Below are 16,821 nucleotides of genomic sequence, written 5' to 3' on the forward strand. Positions count from 1 at the left end.
CCCTGGAGATTAAGGACTCTCTTGTTTTACTTTCTATATTTCTGTGTTTGAACTTAAACTTATGTGAATATATTCGTGTTAATGGATATATTTTGATTAATGAGTGGACAATATTTGTAATAAATTGTTAAATTAAAAATAGTTAACACTATAGCAGACTTTTACTGAGGAAAGTAATATTTTTATGGCTAATTTACTGTAAAACCTTTTCTCTTTCTTAGGTCCTCATGGAAATTACCATTAAAGGACTTCCTCAGAAAGTATTAGGTTCACCAGCATATCAGGTTGCTAATATGGATATTCTTAATGCAAGTATCTTAAATGTAATGATACAAAGATTGGCCAAAAAAAAGTTTTTATATTTCCCTTTCTTTAAAAAAAAGTGATACTTATAAAATTCTGAGAGTAGTGGATTTAAAATATGTTGACTAAAAGGAAAACTTGATAGACAAAGTAATAAGTTAATGAAGAATTAAATAATATGGTGCTATGCGAATGAAAATATTTTCCTTATTTCTATAAAAGACTCTAGAAGGAATATTTTCTATTTGTTTATATGTAATAATAGCACTAGTTACTATTATAAGTTTTGGCAACTCTTTAAGAACATTAACTTAATAATGTAAAATGTGTAAAATTACTATATATGAGATGTAGGTATTGTGGGTCTAGCAATTTTAAGTTAATGTTTTTATATCTGGAATCTCTCACCATTTCTTGATTTCTCATGTAGAGGAAATCAGCCATGATAGGAATATAAAGGACTGAATTTTTGTGTGTAGTTTTAGGAAATAAATTTACTATCATTTTTGTAATATCCTAAGTAATGCAAAAGTTAAATCTCTCACTCATGCTGTAAAAATTGTATTTCTTACATAACTGATTGTAGAAAACAAGTATACTATTTTTTGTAACTAAGAAGACTTCATTTTCTTCTTCAGGGGACTCCAGCTTTGTTCTTAATTCAGTTAACTTTCAACAGTCTCTTGGAATGTGGTATAGCAGATGAAAGGTAAGCTTGTATTTTCAATGGAAAAGTGCGTAATAAATGAGATTTCTAAACAATTTCATAAGTTTTTAAAAATCAAACTGACTTTTTAGAATTTATCATTTTTTTGTTTCTCTGTCAGTTACTATTTTAAGAATTTTGTTATAGTTCAGTTAATGTATTTCTGCAAAAAAGTACAGGTTAATGCATTGTTCATAATTTTTTCTTCAGGTTTTTTCTCAATCTCGAAGCACTTGTAAGCTGTGTTCTTTCTGGTCCAACTTCACCATTAGCTTTCAGTGACTCTGTTTTAAATGTTATTAATCAAAATGCAAAGCAAGTGGAAAACAAGGAGCATCTCTGGAGAATGTGGAGTATTATAGTCACCCCACTAACTGAATTGATTAATCAGGTATGCTGTAAGTCTGCTGCATATTTCCCCCAAAATTTAGAGAATATTTCCCCTTTATTTCTTTTTATTTTTTTCCCCGGCATATTATGGGGGTCCCCTTTATTTCTTATTGGAGACGATGGGGAAATGAATAGAAGTTCAAATGTAAATAGATGATGTTTAAATATTTTTTTTCTAGTGGAATCGGTAAATCATCATCTCTTTGGATTGATTTCATTGCATTTCTGCTTACTGATAAAGTATAACTTAATGGGGACTAATCAGGTTCATTTCCTCCAGTGATGATTATAAAACTAGAAGGCTCACACATAATATGCATACATTCTCTTGTTTATATATTCACTTCTTTCAGTAGTTGTACTCACAGGTGATAATAACAGTGGTCTTTTTTTTTCCCCCCTTGAGACACAATCTAGCTGTGTGACCTCCACACCACCCCATGCTTCATTGGTGTCATTATACCTCACTGCAACCTTAAACTCCTGGGCTCAAGCAATCCTCTTGCCTCAGCCTCCCAAGTAGCTGGGAATACAGGTGTGGGCCACCATGCCTGACTAATTTTTTCTATTTTTGGTAGAGATGGGGTCTCACTCTTGCTTAGGCTAGTCTCAAACTCCTGAGCTTAAGCAGTCCTCCCACCCTAGCCTCCCAGAGTGCTAGGATTATATTAGTAGGCATGAGCCACCGTGCTTGGCCAACACTCTGCATCTTGACTCGGCTGTATATTCCCATGTTGCTCATTACCTCAGAGCTATATAGTATCTCCCTAAGTCAAGAATCTCTTAGGAGTTCACTAATTCAGTCCGGTGTGGTGGCTTATGCCTGTAATCCTAGCACTCTGGGAGGCCAAGGTGGGCAGATCGCTCAAGGTCAAGATTTTGAAACCAGCCTGAGCAAGAGTGAGACCCAGTCTCTACTAAAAATAGAAAGAAATTAATTGACCAATTAAAAATACATATAGAAAAAATTAGCCAGGCATGGTGGCGCATGTCTGTAGTCCTAGCTCCTTGGGAGGCTGAGGCAGTAAGATCTCTTGAACTCAGGAGTTTGAGGTTGCTGTGAGCTAGGTTGATACCATGGCACACTAGCCCAGGCAACAGAGTGAGATTCTGACTCAGAAAAAAAAAAGGGGTTCACTAATTTATACATTTGAATACTTAAAAAATCGACAGGGAACGAAGCACAAGTCCTGTCCCTATTCATGATTTTTAGCTTTTTTATCAGTCTTTAATTGGAAGTGTGTATTCTCCAGCTGATTCCACTGTAACTGAAAAGTGAAATGAAGACTTCAAAGATATTTTTTTTCCCCAAAATCAATACACAAATCATCAAAGAAATTTTTTACTTTTTAGTGAAGTAGCCCTTGTTTTGGCGACTCAAGGTAGCACACTATTAAACATACTCTTCTGGAAGAAAAATGGTTTACATTCCTCAGTAGCTTCCCGCTGTAGGAATGATAGCAAAAACCCTTTATTTTTTAAGTCCTTGCTTGAATACTATGTATGTTTAGTAGAAGATTTCAGAGTCTCTGGGATTCTTTTTTAGGACTAAAACATAGCACGTTACTTTCCCGGGGTTGCTGTTAATTAACAAATTACCACAAACTCATAGCTTAAAATATCAGGGATTTATTCTCACGGTTCCGGAGACCAGATATCCAAAATCAAGGTGTTAATAAGTAGGATTGGTTTCTTCTGGAGTTGTGAGGCTAATGTATGCCTCTCAGTTGGTGGTTGCTGGCAATTCTTGACCTTCTGTAGCGTGTAGCCACATCACTTGAATTTCTGAGTCCATCCTCACTCACATGGCAGTCATCCCTGTGTCAATCCAGATTTTTCTTATAGGGACGCTATTCATTGGATTTGGGCCTGCCCTAATCCAGTATGACTCATCTTAACTTGATTACATCTGCAAAGAGCTTATTTCCAAGTAAGGTCATATTCCCAGGTTTTAGGGGTTAGTAGTTCAACATCTCTTGAATATCTCCTCGTTGGGAGACACAATTATACCTACTATATATGTTATGTTACTACTTAGGATTAGAATTAGATGATAATTTGTCTAACTTCATTATTTTTCTTATTTCAGACCAATGAAGTGAATCAAGGTGATGCCTTAGAACATAATTTTAGTGCCATCTATTCTGCATTGATTTTACCAATAAACCATATTTTTTCAGTACAGAAATTTCCAGTGGTAAGGCATTGTCAAGTTTTTATGTGTAAGGAATTTGTGCTTTTTTGGAAATATTTCACTTTTTATAATGAATTTCTATAGTAATTTTTCCTAAAATAAGACTTCCTTATGATTTTGTTATTAGCTTAGGAGAAAGAGAAATGGTGAAAGGAGAGAAAAGTTTCTTTGGACCTTTGATAATTATTGATGTTTTTGGCATTATTTCATCTTTTCAATTAGAACTAGGGAAGGGGTGTTATGACCCTATGTTAACCTCTTCTGTGACACAATAAATCTTCCACTGTTTTTAAAAAATGTTAAAGATGTATTGATACTGTCAGTTTGATACATAGGTATACATTTATGAAATTTCTTTTTTATTTTTATTATTAGGCCACTATGAAGACCTTGCTTAGAACTTGGTCAGAATTATATAGAGCATTTGCTCGCTGTGCTGCTTTGGTGGCAACAGCAGAAGAGAATTTGTGCTGTGAGGAACTTTGCTCCAAGATAATGTCCAGTTTGGAAGATGAAGGCCTTTCAGTGAGTTTTGTCATAGTACTGCCTTTTTGTTGTTATTGTTTTTAATTTAAAGGATTCTTTCTTAAGTCAGTTGAGATAACATTTGTGAACTATCGCTAATGCTTCTGTTTTATAAGTGACTAAGTTAGTATTGAAAACAAATACGGCTGTGTGAGACAATATTGTATCTTTCAGCTTTAAGGTTCATGTTTCGGGATCATTAACAGTCAGGATCTTTTATTGCTCTACTGTATACTTCCTTGTGCTTATGCCATTCTAGATTAACAGCACAAGACTCTTGGTGTCCTGGACCTCACTTTCTTGATATTTGTCTGTTAGACCTTTGAAGTCAGTCCCTTTGGAAGTTTATAGTCTTAAAAGTATCTCTTTTTACTCCTTTCTTCCCTCAATAAAGATATCATTCTAGAGTAAACCTTTTGTATTTATACATGTACTTTACATAATTGCATATGTGTATGAATATGAGTACAGTATTCTTGCCAACGAAATCCTATTGTATTCTGAAATTATTTATGCAAGTTTTCATAAAACATTCTGTTGGCTTTTTTTTGTTTTTTTTTTTTCTTCCTGAGACAGAGTCACTTTGTTGCCCGGGCTAGAGTGCCATGGTGTCAGCCTAGCTCACAGCAACCTCAAACTCCTGGGCTAAAGCTCAATTTTGAGCTTATTTTCCATTAACAGAAAAAAAAATTTGTTTTTACGTCAATGTTAACAGAAATAGTTGCCTAGAAAACTTTGGAACCAATTGTACTTACGTATAAATAAGATAGGAGGTAATGAGTTAAATGTATTTAAACTATATCATTAAATTCTTTTAAAAACTACCTGTGAATGTGTCTATATCAAGTTACGAAATGTTCATTACAAATCAAGAATAATAACCCCCTTAAAATGAGCAGACAGGTTTAAAGAAGACAGTTATCTTAACTCCACCATTTTTTCATCATGAAAGTATGTTTTATGGACAGTTGTCTATTTTTACCTTGTTGTTCAGACAACTATACACTTTTTAGGAACTTCATCAAGCCTGGGAAGAAAAACATAAAGTACTGTTTATATTTTAGGAAGTAAACACTATTTATCAAGCTAAACCTAAAAATAAGATAATACAGCCATAATAAGAGATATGCATGTAGTGATACAAAAAGCTGTCCCAAGGCTTAACAAGTAATAAAAAAGTGCCAGATAGGCAGGAAACAAACTTATCTTTAAAAGTTTTTTTGTTTGTTTCACAGAAAATATAAATCTCAAAGTACTCACACTGGTCACTTGCTCCTGTGTACTTCTTTTAAGCATGAACTATTCTTGATGAAATAAGAACTTAAAATTTGGAAGTCTGGCTTAGGTGTGGGGTAGGCTATGCCATTTAGGTTTGTGTGAGTACACTCTGATATTCCCACAAGGACATAATCACCTAATGACACATTAAGCAAAACATATCCTTGTTAAACAACATGTGACTTGTATAAGCTATGGCATGTGTTTTGTGATACTTGTGGTAATAAAAGTATTACACTTTTTCTTGTTGCTTACTATTATTGAATACTATGCCAGTAGTTGAATGTTTCTAATTACAGTGCATATTTTTCTTCTCTAGAATTTGTTGTTCTTGGATAGGATCATTCATATTGTTACTGTAATGTTTGATTGCATCGACTTCTCACCATATGATATTAAATATCAGCCCAAAGTTAAATGTAAGTTTTTTTTTTATATTTATTTGTTGTGTGTCACCTAATATTTCATAAACACTACTAAACTTTTGTCAGGGAAAATCCTAATGATATTTCCCACCTCATTTTACTAACTTTTGATCTTGTTTAGCCATGTCAGTTACTATGCTAGGAGTTTGTATACATGTTCTTGTTTTCTCTCTGTTTCTCACACACACATGATATCTCTACTTATTTTTTTAGCAACACAGAAATATAAGTATTCTTCTAATTAGAGGTTGCCTAATATAAATGTACTCATTTCATTTGATATGAGGGAATATCTGGACAAGAAATTTAGACATTATTTAAAATGTTTTTATTTGGAAACCTGATTTGAAAGTAAGTGTTGAATTGACATTAAAATTGAAAAGGAAATATAGAATCAGTTAATTGGTTATTTTATAGGAAATTTAAAATTCTAAAAACATTTTATCATTTTTAAAAAATTGGACAATTGGAATCGTAACAAGTCTGATCTTTAAAACATACGGTGGTTTTAAATTATTTTGTAGTAAATACTGATCTGTTTTAATCTACTAGTTGATTCTTTGAAGTAGAACTTATCCATTTCTGTTTATATATTCATACCATATAGGAAATTATAACTTGCCATAATGAAATACATTAGTTGATGTTGATATATATTATTTTTTCTGTTTAAAGATTAGGAAAATACTCAATTTTCCACTAATAAGACCTATCATTGATGAATTAAAGATTTCTAAAACATACAGTATTTATAGAAGTTTTTTATTTGTTTGTTTTTGAGTTTTTACTAAATAGAAATATAGAGTAACATGCTAAGTTCCTGAAGTATATTATAGGTCACAGCATCCTATCCTGAATGCACAGAAGTAGGTTATGGATGTGCTTGACATACTGATTTCAGCTCTTCTCTTGGGCTGACTAGGACCTAGGACCACTGTGTCAGAGAAATAGAATTATCTCTGAATACCATCGCTATAAAAAGGTATAACAAATGACATCACAAATTATTTTGTAAGCCACTGAAGTTTCATAGGGCCAAGATGACGAGTCCATGTTGACATAATTTTACCTATGCTGGTACTTCTGAAAAGTTAGATTTAACTGAATATCTGATCCATGATCTGTAAAAACACAGCTACAAATGTGTCTTATCTTTTTTACTCTGTGTCTGTTTGGAACAGGGGTTCTCTTGCTGTTTAAATTCATGGAATGGGGAGATTTATAAAATGAGCCAGGAAGAAGTTACTATGACTAGCCGAAAGGAAATCATTATTCAGGGTTGCATATCAGGATCACCTTGGGATTTTTGGTGACTTATTTTGTGGTAATTTCAAATTTAGAGAAACACTTCAAGAATTATACATAAAAACCTCATATCCTTTACTCAGATTAGTTTTTTTGTTTGTTTGTTTGTTTGTTTTTGAGACAGAGGCTTGCTCTGTCACCTGGGCTAGAATGCTGTGGCATCAGCCTAGCTCACAGCACCATCCAGCTCCTGGGCTCAAGTGATCCTTCTGCCTCAGCCTCCCGAGTAGCTGGCACTACAGGCATGTGTCACCATGCCCAGCTTATTTTTTCTATATATTTTTAGTTGTCCAGCTAATTTCTATTTTGAGTAAAGGGTCTCACTCTTGCTGAGGCTGGTCAAACTCCTGACCTTGAGCTATCCTCCTGCCGTGGCCTCCCAGAGTGCTAGGATTATAGGTGTGAGCAACCTTACCCAGTGACTCAGATTTCTTAGTTTACAGTTGACTGTGTTTGTCTTATCCACCCCTTGCCCTGAACCATGAATACATTTTATTCATTCTTTTTTTTTCTTCTTCACTGAACCATTTGAAAGCATGTAGCAGACAGGTCTACAACCTAGAACAGATCCTCAGTCTTGTCGTCTTTGTCTTTCAAACACAGACCACTCAGGCAACGTTATTTAGAGTCCATATTAGATTCAGGTTTTGTTCATTTCTTTACGGGAATGCCTTAGAAGTAATGCTGTAGTTCTTTTACAATTCGTTATTTCCCATTATGGGTTTTGTTAGCATTTACTATTTGGTTGAGATGGTATCTTCCAGGTTTTCCACTGAAAAGGTAATAAATACTTTTTTTTTTTTTTTTTTGAGACAGAGTCTCGCTTTCTTGCCTAGGCTAGAGTGAGTGCCATGGCGTCAGCCTAGCTCACAGCAACCTCAAACTCCTGGGCTCAAGCAATCCTCCTGCCTCAGCCTCCCAAGTAGCTGGGACTACAGGCACGAGCCACCATGCCTGGCTGATTTATATATATATATATATATATATATATATATTGTCCAATTAATTTCTTTCTGTTTTTATGGTAGAGACGGGGTCTCACTCAGGCTGGTTTTGAACTCCTGACCTTGAGCAATCCACCCGCCTAGGCCTCCCAGAGTGCTAGGATTACAGGCGTGAGCCACCGCACCCGGCCAATAAATACTTATAATGAATAAATTAGTGTTTTGTGGCAGTTTGAGGCTATGTAAATACCCTATTCCTCAGCAAACTGTGAACCATGAGTTTATCATCCATTGATGCTTATTGTCTAAAACACTGATTTGTGAAGTGATGGTTCATACTGTTTCGTTTTGGTTTTTGTATCAAGGTGTTTCTCTCTGTTGTGTCACTTATATTCTAAATGCTGTACTTAGTTTTAATTTGTTGTCTCATATTCCCATAATCATTCTAGAATTATGGATTGAGCATTAGTCAACACTTATCCCTTCCAGGTATATGTAATATTGTAATGTAAGGTACAGCTTCCCATGCCCACTATTTATTTTATTTTATCACTGTGGACTCCTGGATTTCCATTTTATTCAGCAGGCTATAATTCATTACTGTTATAATTTATTTTAATGCCCAAGGTGTCCTGGATTTAGGCACTAGGATACCCTTCATATTGGCTCTTTACAGCTTTTGACATGTCTATTATTCTTTGAGAACATTGGCATAAGATACTCAGCCTCTTATACTTTGCCTGCAGCCTAGAATTGGCCATTTCTCCAAGGAACGTGGTTCTTTTTTATCTGAGAATGACATTTAGAAACTAAGATTTTTTTCATTGCTTACAAAGGTGTCATTGTTTCTGTATCCTCTTGAGTGGACAAAGCTGGCAAATAGGGGTGTGTGATCACATAGCTATTACCTGTTTCTCTAGATACATCTCCAGGTACCATCTAATATCATATCGATTATGCTAGTCATTCTGCTTTCTGTGCTTTTATCTACCTTTTCTAATAGTGAAGAAACTTGTTGCCATTACTCTCAATTTGTTTGCAAGTTGATCAGTCACATGTGTATAACCAGTATCCTGACACCTGAGCTGTCACCTCAGCCCCAACATCCTGTCCAAGAATTTCTGGGTATTAATTTCTAATGTACATTCATGTCTGGGAAATTGATTATAGGGAGAAAGGTTGATTTCCTTCTAGTAACAACACTTGTTTTTCATTTCACCACATGAATTTATTTTTAATTAACAAGCACTGGATTAGAGTTTTCTCTTAAATCTGAGAGTCCCTTCCCTTAAAAGAGTGGATTGTTTGATAGAAACAAAGGTAATTTTGGAATGGAGATGATATTTTGGGCAAGAGAAATGTAAGTTTATTCCTGCAGGTATTTCTCTAGAGAGAGATGTTTTAAGAAGGGTAGGAAGGAAAGTCAGTGCTTTTAAGACAAATCTTTTTTGAAACCTAGGAAACAGTAGACTTTTTCTTTCTCAGAATCTTGGATCTCTGACTTGTTCAGTATTGTTTGTAGGGATCAGTGCACTATAGATGAGCCAGGAAATAGCCATTTTCTAATGGCATTTTTTCTTATTTTAAAAACTTTTAAAATTTAATTCGGGAACCTATCATATATCATTTAGTACTTTTTACAAATTAGTTGTTGAAATTCTAAGAAATATGAAAATAAAAGTTTGAAATGTATTTTATAATTCCTTAGACAAAAAAGACTTTTTTCTGAATTTTTTTTCTTTTTAGTCAGTCTTGCTCTGTTGCCCAGGCTAGAGTGTCGTGGCATCAGCTTAGCTCACAGCAATCTCAAACTCCTGGGTTCAGGCAGCCTTGCAAGTAGCTGTGACTACAGGCATGTGCCACCACGCCCAGCTAATTTTTTGTATTTTTAGTAGAGACGGGGTCTCCCTCTTGCTCAGGCTGCTCTCAAACTCCTGACCTTAAGTGATCCTCTCACCTTGGCCTTCTAGAGTGCTAGGATTACAGGCCTGAGCCACAGTGCCTGGCCTGTATTCTTATTCTAGATCTGCAAATAGTTTTTCTTTGTCTCCCATTCTCCTTCATAAAGTTGATGTTCTAGTGATATTTATCTGTTATTAGTATGTTATTTTAAGATTTCTTTGGCCTATCAGTCAACAAAAGCACATGTATTTGATGTATTTTGCATTAAATGTGAGATATAAATTATAAAGGTGGACACTATTTCCAATATACTTGAGTTTTTAATCAGTTCAATTTTATCTTAGCACCACAGAGACCTTCTTCAGATTGGTCCAAAAAGAAGAACGAGCCCTTAGGGAAACTGACTTCTTTATTTAAACTTACTGTGAGAGTGATCTATTCTTTCCACACTCTGAGCTTCAAGGAAGAACATTCTGATACCCTCTTCGCTATTGGCAACTCAATCACCAGCATTCTTTCCAGTGTACTTGGACGTATTTCTTTGCCATCTATGATCCGAAAAATATTTGCAACTTTAACACAACCTCTGGCATTACTTTGTGAAAATTCAAAGTAAGTATTTTGGGCTTAGTAGCTTTGAATTAAATATATTCAATTTAAATAGAAGTAGCCGCTTTTGTTATTTAGCTTTGAATTAAATATATTCAACTTAAATAAAAGTAGCCGCTTTTGTTATTATCAGCTTTTTTGTTACAGTAGTGGTAATCTTGACAATTTTGTGGAGAGGGTAATAAGCTTTTGTTAAAAAGATAGTTCAAATAGTATAGAAATATAAGATAGAAATTGGAAGTACTTTTGTTTTGCACGTTATTCCACTTGCCCTTTTTTATTTAGAGCTAATCTTTTTAGAATTGCTTAGGCAAACAAGCATAACTATTAAATGCATGATATATATAATGAGAGCATACTTGTTACTCTGCGATTAAGTATATATGAGATATGCACTTAATACAGTTGGCCCTCTGTGTCTGTGGGTTCTGCATCCATGGAGTCAACCGACTCCTAATAGAAAATATTTAGAAAAATAACAAAAATAATATAAATTTCAATGTACAGTGTAACAACTATTTACATAGCATTTACATTATATTAGCTATGCTAGAGATGATTTAAAGTACACGAGAGAATGGACATTGGTACTAGAATCAATCCCCCACAGATACTGAGGGGTGAATGGTATATTGTATGCTTCTTGTACCATTTACATGAGAATCTTATTCTTTTCATTGTCTGCATAGGATTCCATTAAACTTTTTACCCAGTTTCTGTTGGTTCAGAGGATATGCACATTTAAGTTTCTTAATTAAATCTCTAAAAGTTTTACTTGATTTTGCATTACCCTTTACATTTGAGTTGAACTAAGCAGTGCCTTAAAACCTGAAAAAATCCTGAATAATGTACCATTTTGAGAGGATTCCTCAGTATTCAGGCTTGTATGGTTCAGTCATAATATAGTCTATCTTTTATAAATTAAACTCACAGAGTTTTAGAAACAGATTTTATGAAGTATAGAATGCAACCCCCAAATCCACAAACTTTTCTTTGCAAATTTTAAGTTCTTATTTCATCAAGAATTCTTCATGCTTAAAGAAATGTACAGGAGCATGTGACTAGTGTGAGTACTTTGAGACCTATATTTTCCGTGAAACAAACAAAAGAACTCTTACTTTTTAAAGACAAGTTTGTTTTCTGCCTATTTGGCATTTATTTTTATTACTTATTAAGCCTTAGGACAGCTTTTTGTATCACTACATGCATATCTCTTATGGCTGTATTACCTTATTTTTAGGTTTAGCTTGATAAATAGTGTTTACTTCCTAAAATGTAAACGGTACTTTATTTTATGTGTTTTTCTTCCCAGGCTTGATGAAGTTCCTAAAGTGTATAGTTTTCTGAACAACAAGGTAAAAATAGACAATTGTCCATAAAATATACTTTCATGTTGCAAAAATGGTAGAGTTTAGATAATTGTCTTCAACCTAAGTCTGCTCATTTTAAGGGGGTTATTATCCTTGATTTGTAATGAACATTTCATAACTTGATATAGACACATTCACAGGTAGATTTTTTTTAGAAGGATTTAATGATGTATTTTAAATACATTTAATTCATTACCTCCTAACTTATTTATATGTAAGTACAATTGGCCCCAAAGTTTTCTACGTGAAATGTGTATAGGCAACTATTCCTGTTAACATTGATGTAAAAACAAAATTTTTTTTCTGTTAATGGAAAATAAGCTCAAAATTGAGCTTTAATATCAATAATTAAAGAAAATTTACCTGATAGTTTATCAACTTATAAAGAGGGATAAATATTTAAGGTGACAACAGAGGCTTGTTTAAAATCCAAATTTTAAAAATTGAAATAGCAACATGTTCTGTGAGTTAATGTTCAGTATATTTTTTGCTTTTTTTTTTTCCTTTTTCCTAGTTAGAAAAGCTACTAGGAGAAATTATTACTTGTCTACAATTCGTCTACACTGGAACATATGACAGTGAACTTCTTGAACAACTCTCCCCACTATTATGCATAACATTTCTGCACAAGAATAAACAGATTCGAAAACAGAGTGCTCATTTCTGGAATGCCACATTTGCTAAAGTGACCGTGTTGATTTATCCTGATGAGTTAAAGTATGCAAACATCAGAACTTTTATACAACTAACTATTGTGATAAATGTAAATTAATATTGGTTTAAAGTAAACTTTTATTGTGGGGAATTGTTGCAGAGGATTCCTTGGTTGAAATATTATTGTTTGAAGTACATGGAAATTATTAAACATTATTTGACCTTTTCTTTGGTACTTAGGGTAACCTTGATTTCATGAACGTAGAAGAGCAATTTGAAATTATCTTTTTTTTTTTTTTTTTTGAGACAGTCTCACTCTATTGCCGGGGCTAGAGTGCCGTGATGTCGGCTGACAGCAACCTCAAACTCCTGGCCTCAAGCAATCCTTCTGTCTCAGCCTCCCGAGTAACTGGGACTACAGGCATGCGCCACCATGCCCGGCTAATTTTGTCTTATATATTTTTAGTTGGCCAATTAATTTCTTTCTATTTTTAGTAGAGACTGAGTCTTTCTCAGGCTAGTCTCGAAGTCCTAGCTCAAATGATCCTCCCAGCTCAGCCTCCCATAGTGCTAGGATTACAGGCATGAGCCACCACGCTCGGCCTAAAATTATCTTTTTTTTTTTTTTTTTGGAGAGAGTTTCTTATCGCCCAGAGTAGAGTGCCATGGTGTTGTCATAGCTCACTGCAACGTCAAACTCCTGGGCTCAAATGATCCTCCTGCCTCAGCCTCCCAAATAGCTGGGACTATAGGTGTGTGCCACAGCACCTGGCTAATTTTTCTGTTTTTATTAGAGATGAGGTCTCACTTTTGCTCCAGGCTGGTCTTCAAACTCCTGAGCTCAGGTAATCATCTTGCCTCAGCCTCCCAGAGTGCTAGGATTATTAGGTGTGCCATGCCCACCCTAAAATTATCCTTAATAAAAGAAACAAGAAAGGCAAGAAATGGATGGTGTTTAAACCAAGATATGAAAACTTGATGTAATATTGTACTTTTGTATCCTATTTTCCATGATAAAAATTTGGAAATTTTAATAAGTTTTTAAAGAAGAAAATTCAGAAATTCAGGCAAATATTCAGGAAAAATACAAAAATTATCTAATTTCTCTTGATTTTATGTATTTTGATATATATATATAAATAAATATAGAAAGAAGTAGTCTTTAAGCCTGATGTAGTTTGCTGCTCTAAAATTATAAAGTGCTCTTGTTAACATATCAGTGTTCACCAGTATTACTTGACTCAAGGTATGTATGTTTATATACTTTTTTAAAGACCAGTACTAAGACAAGCCAAACAAAAATTTCTGCTTCTCTTGCCTGGTTTGGAAACTGTTGAAATGATGGAAGAATCCAGTGGACCGTATTTAGATGCAGTAAGTTGTTTGGTTTTTTTTTAAACTTTTAAATGGTATTCGAGTAGCTTGTTTATTGTAAGTGATAAATAGAACCTGAACAGAAAAGAGTTTTATAACATAGTATTTTTCCATATTATCAATTGTCTGGGCTAAGATAGTTTTTGAATTATGGGCAAAAATTTTCACTAGTGATTCTCATGTAAATTCACTAGTGATGCTCATGTAAATCAACTCTAATTCTTGTTCACTAATGACCTTTTTGAACTCAGCTACCTTATATGTACTATTTTAGAAAGCTTTTAATTGTTAAAATAAGTGTAGTTAAGTGTTGCTTTGGAAAAAACTAGAAGTAACAGTTAATATACAGTTAATAATAATAGTTAATAACTAGAAATAATAGTCCTTGTCTAAGCAAGAGCTACTCTCACTTTCTCCTGTCAATTCTCTCATTTCTTCTGTCAGATAAACACATCCCTGCTATCACATCACAAATTAGGACCAAGGTTCTTTGATACTACCTGAAGATACAGGCAGATAAAGACATGGGCTCTATATTCCCCTGAGGTGGAATATCCTTAGAAAACTTTTTTCTAGTTAGGAACAAATGATGTATAGCAGTTTTTTGTTTAGAATCGGTAAGAGAGAAAAATAGTCAGCTAAGTACTCTATTTTGTTTTGTTTTTAGTTTTGGCTAAAATAAAAAAATTTTCACCACGTAACCATCTAGACTTGTTAAAATTCTTTCAGTGGAATTTCACCTGTAAAAGCCATGTATTCTGTTGAAGGAAAATGTGCGTGGTGCAGTAATATTCTCTATTATATATGCTTTATTAACCCTCTTTGTTGTTTAATGTGTAAAGTATGGCTTTGAATTTTCTTTTAGAATGTTTCCAGTAGGTGGAGTATTTAAGTCTAGTAATTTGATTCACATTGTAGTAATTATGTGGTATTTCTTATTTTCCCAGAATTCATAAAATTAAATGGTGCAAAGCAACTGCTATAAAAGTTAGAAACAACAAAGCCATTTGATTTTACTGACTTAGTGGCTTTCCTTCCTTTGATTTTAATAGGATTGAATAATCATAAGAAATTTGACATTTGAAATGAGTACTTATTAGACTGGAATTTTCAAAATGTGAAAAGGAGAAGCAAAGAATACAGTTGACCTTAATGAAATTGTTTAATTTTTAATAAAACAGACAGAAAATTCACAACTAAATGTGAAGATAAGTGGCATGGAAAGAAAATCAAGTGGAAAAAGAGATTCCTTTTTGGTACAAACAAAGGACAAGAAAGAAAAGATGAAACCACCAGCCAAAGTATGTTTTCAAAAGTGTATTTAATAGAATTTTTAGATTAAGTGTGCAGTAGCCTGAGGACATGCAACTTTTTTTTTTTTTTTTTTTTTGAAAACAGAGTCTCACTGTGTTGCCTGGGCTAGAGTGCTATGGTGTCAGCCTAGCTCATAGCAACCTCAAACTCCTGGGCTCAGGCAATTCTCCTGCCTCAGCCTCCCGAGTAGCTGGGACTACAGGCATGTGCCACTATGCCTGGCTAATTTTTTCTATGTATTTTTAATTGGCCAATTAATTTCTTTCTATTTTTAGTAGAGACGGGGTCTCACTCTTGTTCAGGCTCGTCTTGGAACTCCTGACCTCAAATGATCCACCCACTTTGACCTCCCAGAGTGCTAGGGTTATAGGCATGAGCCTCTGCGCCCAGCCGACAGGCAACTTTTAATTGGAAGAAAAAGCTGTAAAAGACTAAATAAAAGATGAGATTACAAGGGGATGATAGAATTTGGTCTAGAAAGGCTACTCAGGTAGCATGATAATCTTGAAGCCTTAGGTGATTCCTTAATAAAGGTAATTTCTGTGTAATCCTTAACATCTATTATATGTAGGTATTCTAAGCAGAAAGAAAGTGAAGGAAATTGTACCAATTTGTTATTGATCGTAAATATTATATGGGCTTAAACTTCAAACTTTTTCTAATCACTATTGAAAAACTATGTATTAGAAAACAGATTGATAGAAGTATTGGAAAATAATTAGGAAACTAAAATGCACATGTATTTTTTTTAATCTGCAGCTGAAATTTGAATCTTCATCTCTAAAAGTAAAGAGTGAAATACTTTTGGAAGAGGAAAAGTCTACTGACTTTGTGTTTATATCTCCAGAAGGAAAAAATGCAAAGGAAAGAATACTAACTGAACATCAAAAAGAAGTACTCAAAACAAAGCGGTTTGTAGGCCTTTTATAACTTTGTGTTTAGAACTAAGATTCTGTGTATACTAAGTTTTAATGCCAAAACATATGCTGTACATACATTAATTTTATAATGTATAATGGTGCTTAACTACAGGTATACAATAATGTACCAAATGTTACAAATTGAATTCCTTTACTGAAATAGGTTGGGAGATTGATTGTTTCGTGGAAAGTCTGGAAAATAAGCATGTAGGTCTTGATTTCATATTGTTTATAAAAGCTTGGTTATAGAATTGTAAGGTTACTTTTTAATTGTAGAAATATCATCAGATTTTTGGAGTTACTTATGTAAAAATTTTTTTAGGTGTGATATTCCTGCCATGTATAATAATCTGGATGTTTCACAAGATACATTATTTTCTCAGTATAGTCAGGAAGAGTCTATGTAAGTATGGAAGCCATCAAACTTTTATAACTGTTTACCTGATTTTTAAGTAATTACAAAAACAGCGTTCTAATTTATATCACTATTTGTTTCAGAGAAATTCCTACTTTAACCAGAAAACCAAAGGAAGATTCCAAGATGATGTTTAAGGTATATTTGGTATTTGGTATTTTGGGGTTATTAGAATCATCCTTCCATTATGGAG

At 33.8% G+C, this 16,821-nt stretch overlaps 1 protein-coding gene across 6 annotated transcripts in view; it reads left to right on the forward strand.

The window, feature by feature from the left end:
* Positions 1-16,821, forward strand: part of RIF1 (replication timing regulatory factor 1) — a 56,597-nt gene that overhangs the window by 23,008 nt on the left and 16,768 nt on the right. For 5 of the 6 annotated variants that reach the window (XM_012779972.3, XM_012779975.3, XM_076005521.1 and 2 more), the window contains 14 exons: positions 222-308; positions 942-1,012; positions 1,220-1,400; positions 3,489-3,596; positions 3,969-4,118; positions 5,716-5,815; positions 10,317-10,584; positions 11,894-11,936; positions 12,466-12,668; positions 13,880-13,979; positions 15,161-15,280; positions 16,053-16,204; positions 16,536-16,616; positions 16,712-16,766. In XM_012779972.3, the coding sequence (XP_012635426.2) occupies positions 222-308; positions 942-1,012; positions 1,220-1,400; positions 3,489-3,596; positions 3,969-4,118; positions 5,716-5,815; positions 10,317-10,584; positions 11,894-11,936; positions 12,466-12,668; positions 13,880-13,979; positions 15,161-15,280; positions 16,053-16,204; positions 16,536-16,616; positions 16,712-16,766 (1,719 nt within the window). The remainder of the gene's footprint in view (positions 1-221; positions 309-941; positions 1,013-1,219; positions 1,401-3,488; positions 3,597-3,968; positions 4,119-5,715; positions 5,816-10,316; positions 10,585-11,893; positions 11,937-12,465; positions 12,669-13,879; positions 13,980-15,160; positions 15,281-16,052; positions 16,205-16,535; positions 16,617-16,711; positions 16,767-16,821) is intronic. The other variant, XM_012779974.3, reaches the window with a different exon arrangement.

Source organism: Microcebus murinus, chromosome 8 (assembly GCF_040939455.1).
Source record: "Microcebus murinus isolate Inina chromosome 8, M.murinus_Inina_mat1.0, whole genome shotgun sequence".
In the NCBI taxonomy this organism is placed as follows: domain Eukaryota; kingdom Metazoa; phylum Chordata; class Mammalia; order Primates; family Cheirogaleidae; genus Microcebus; species Microcebus murinus.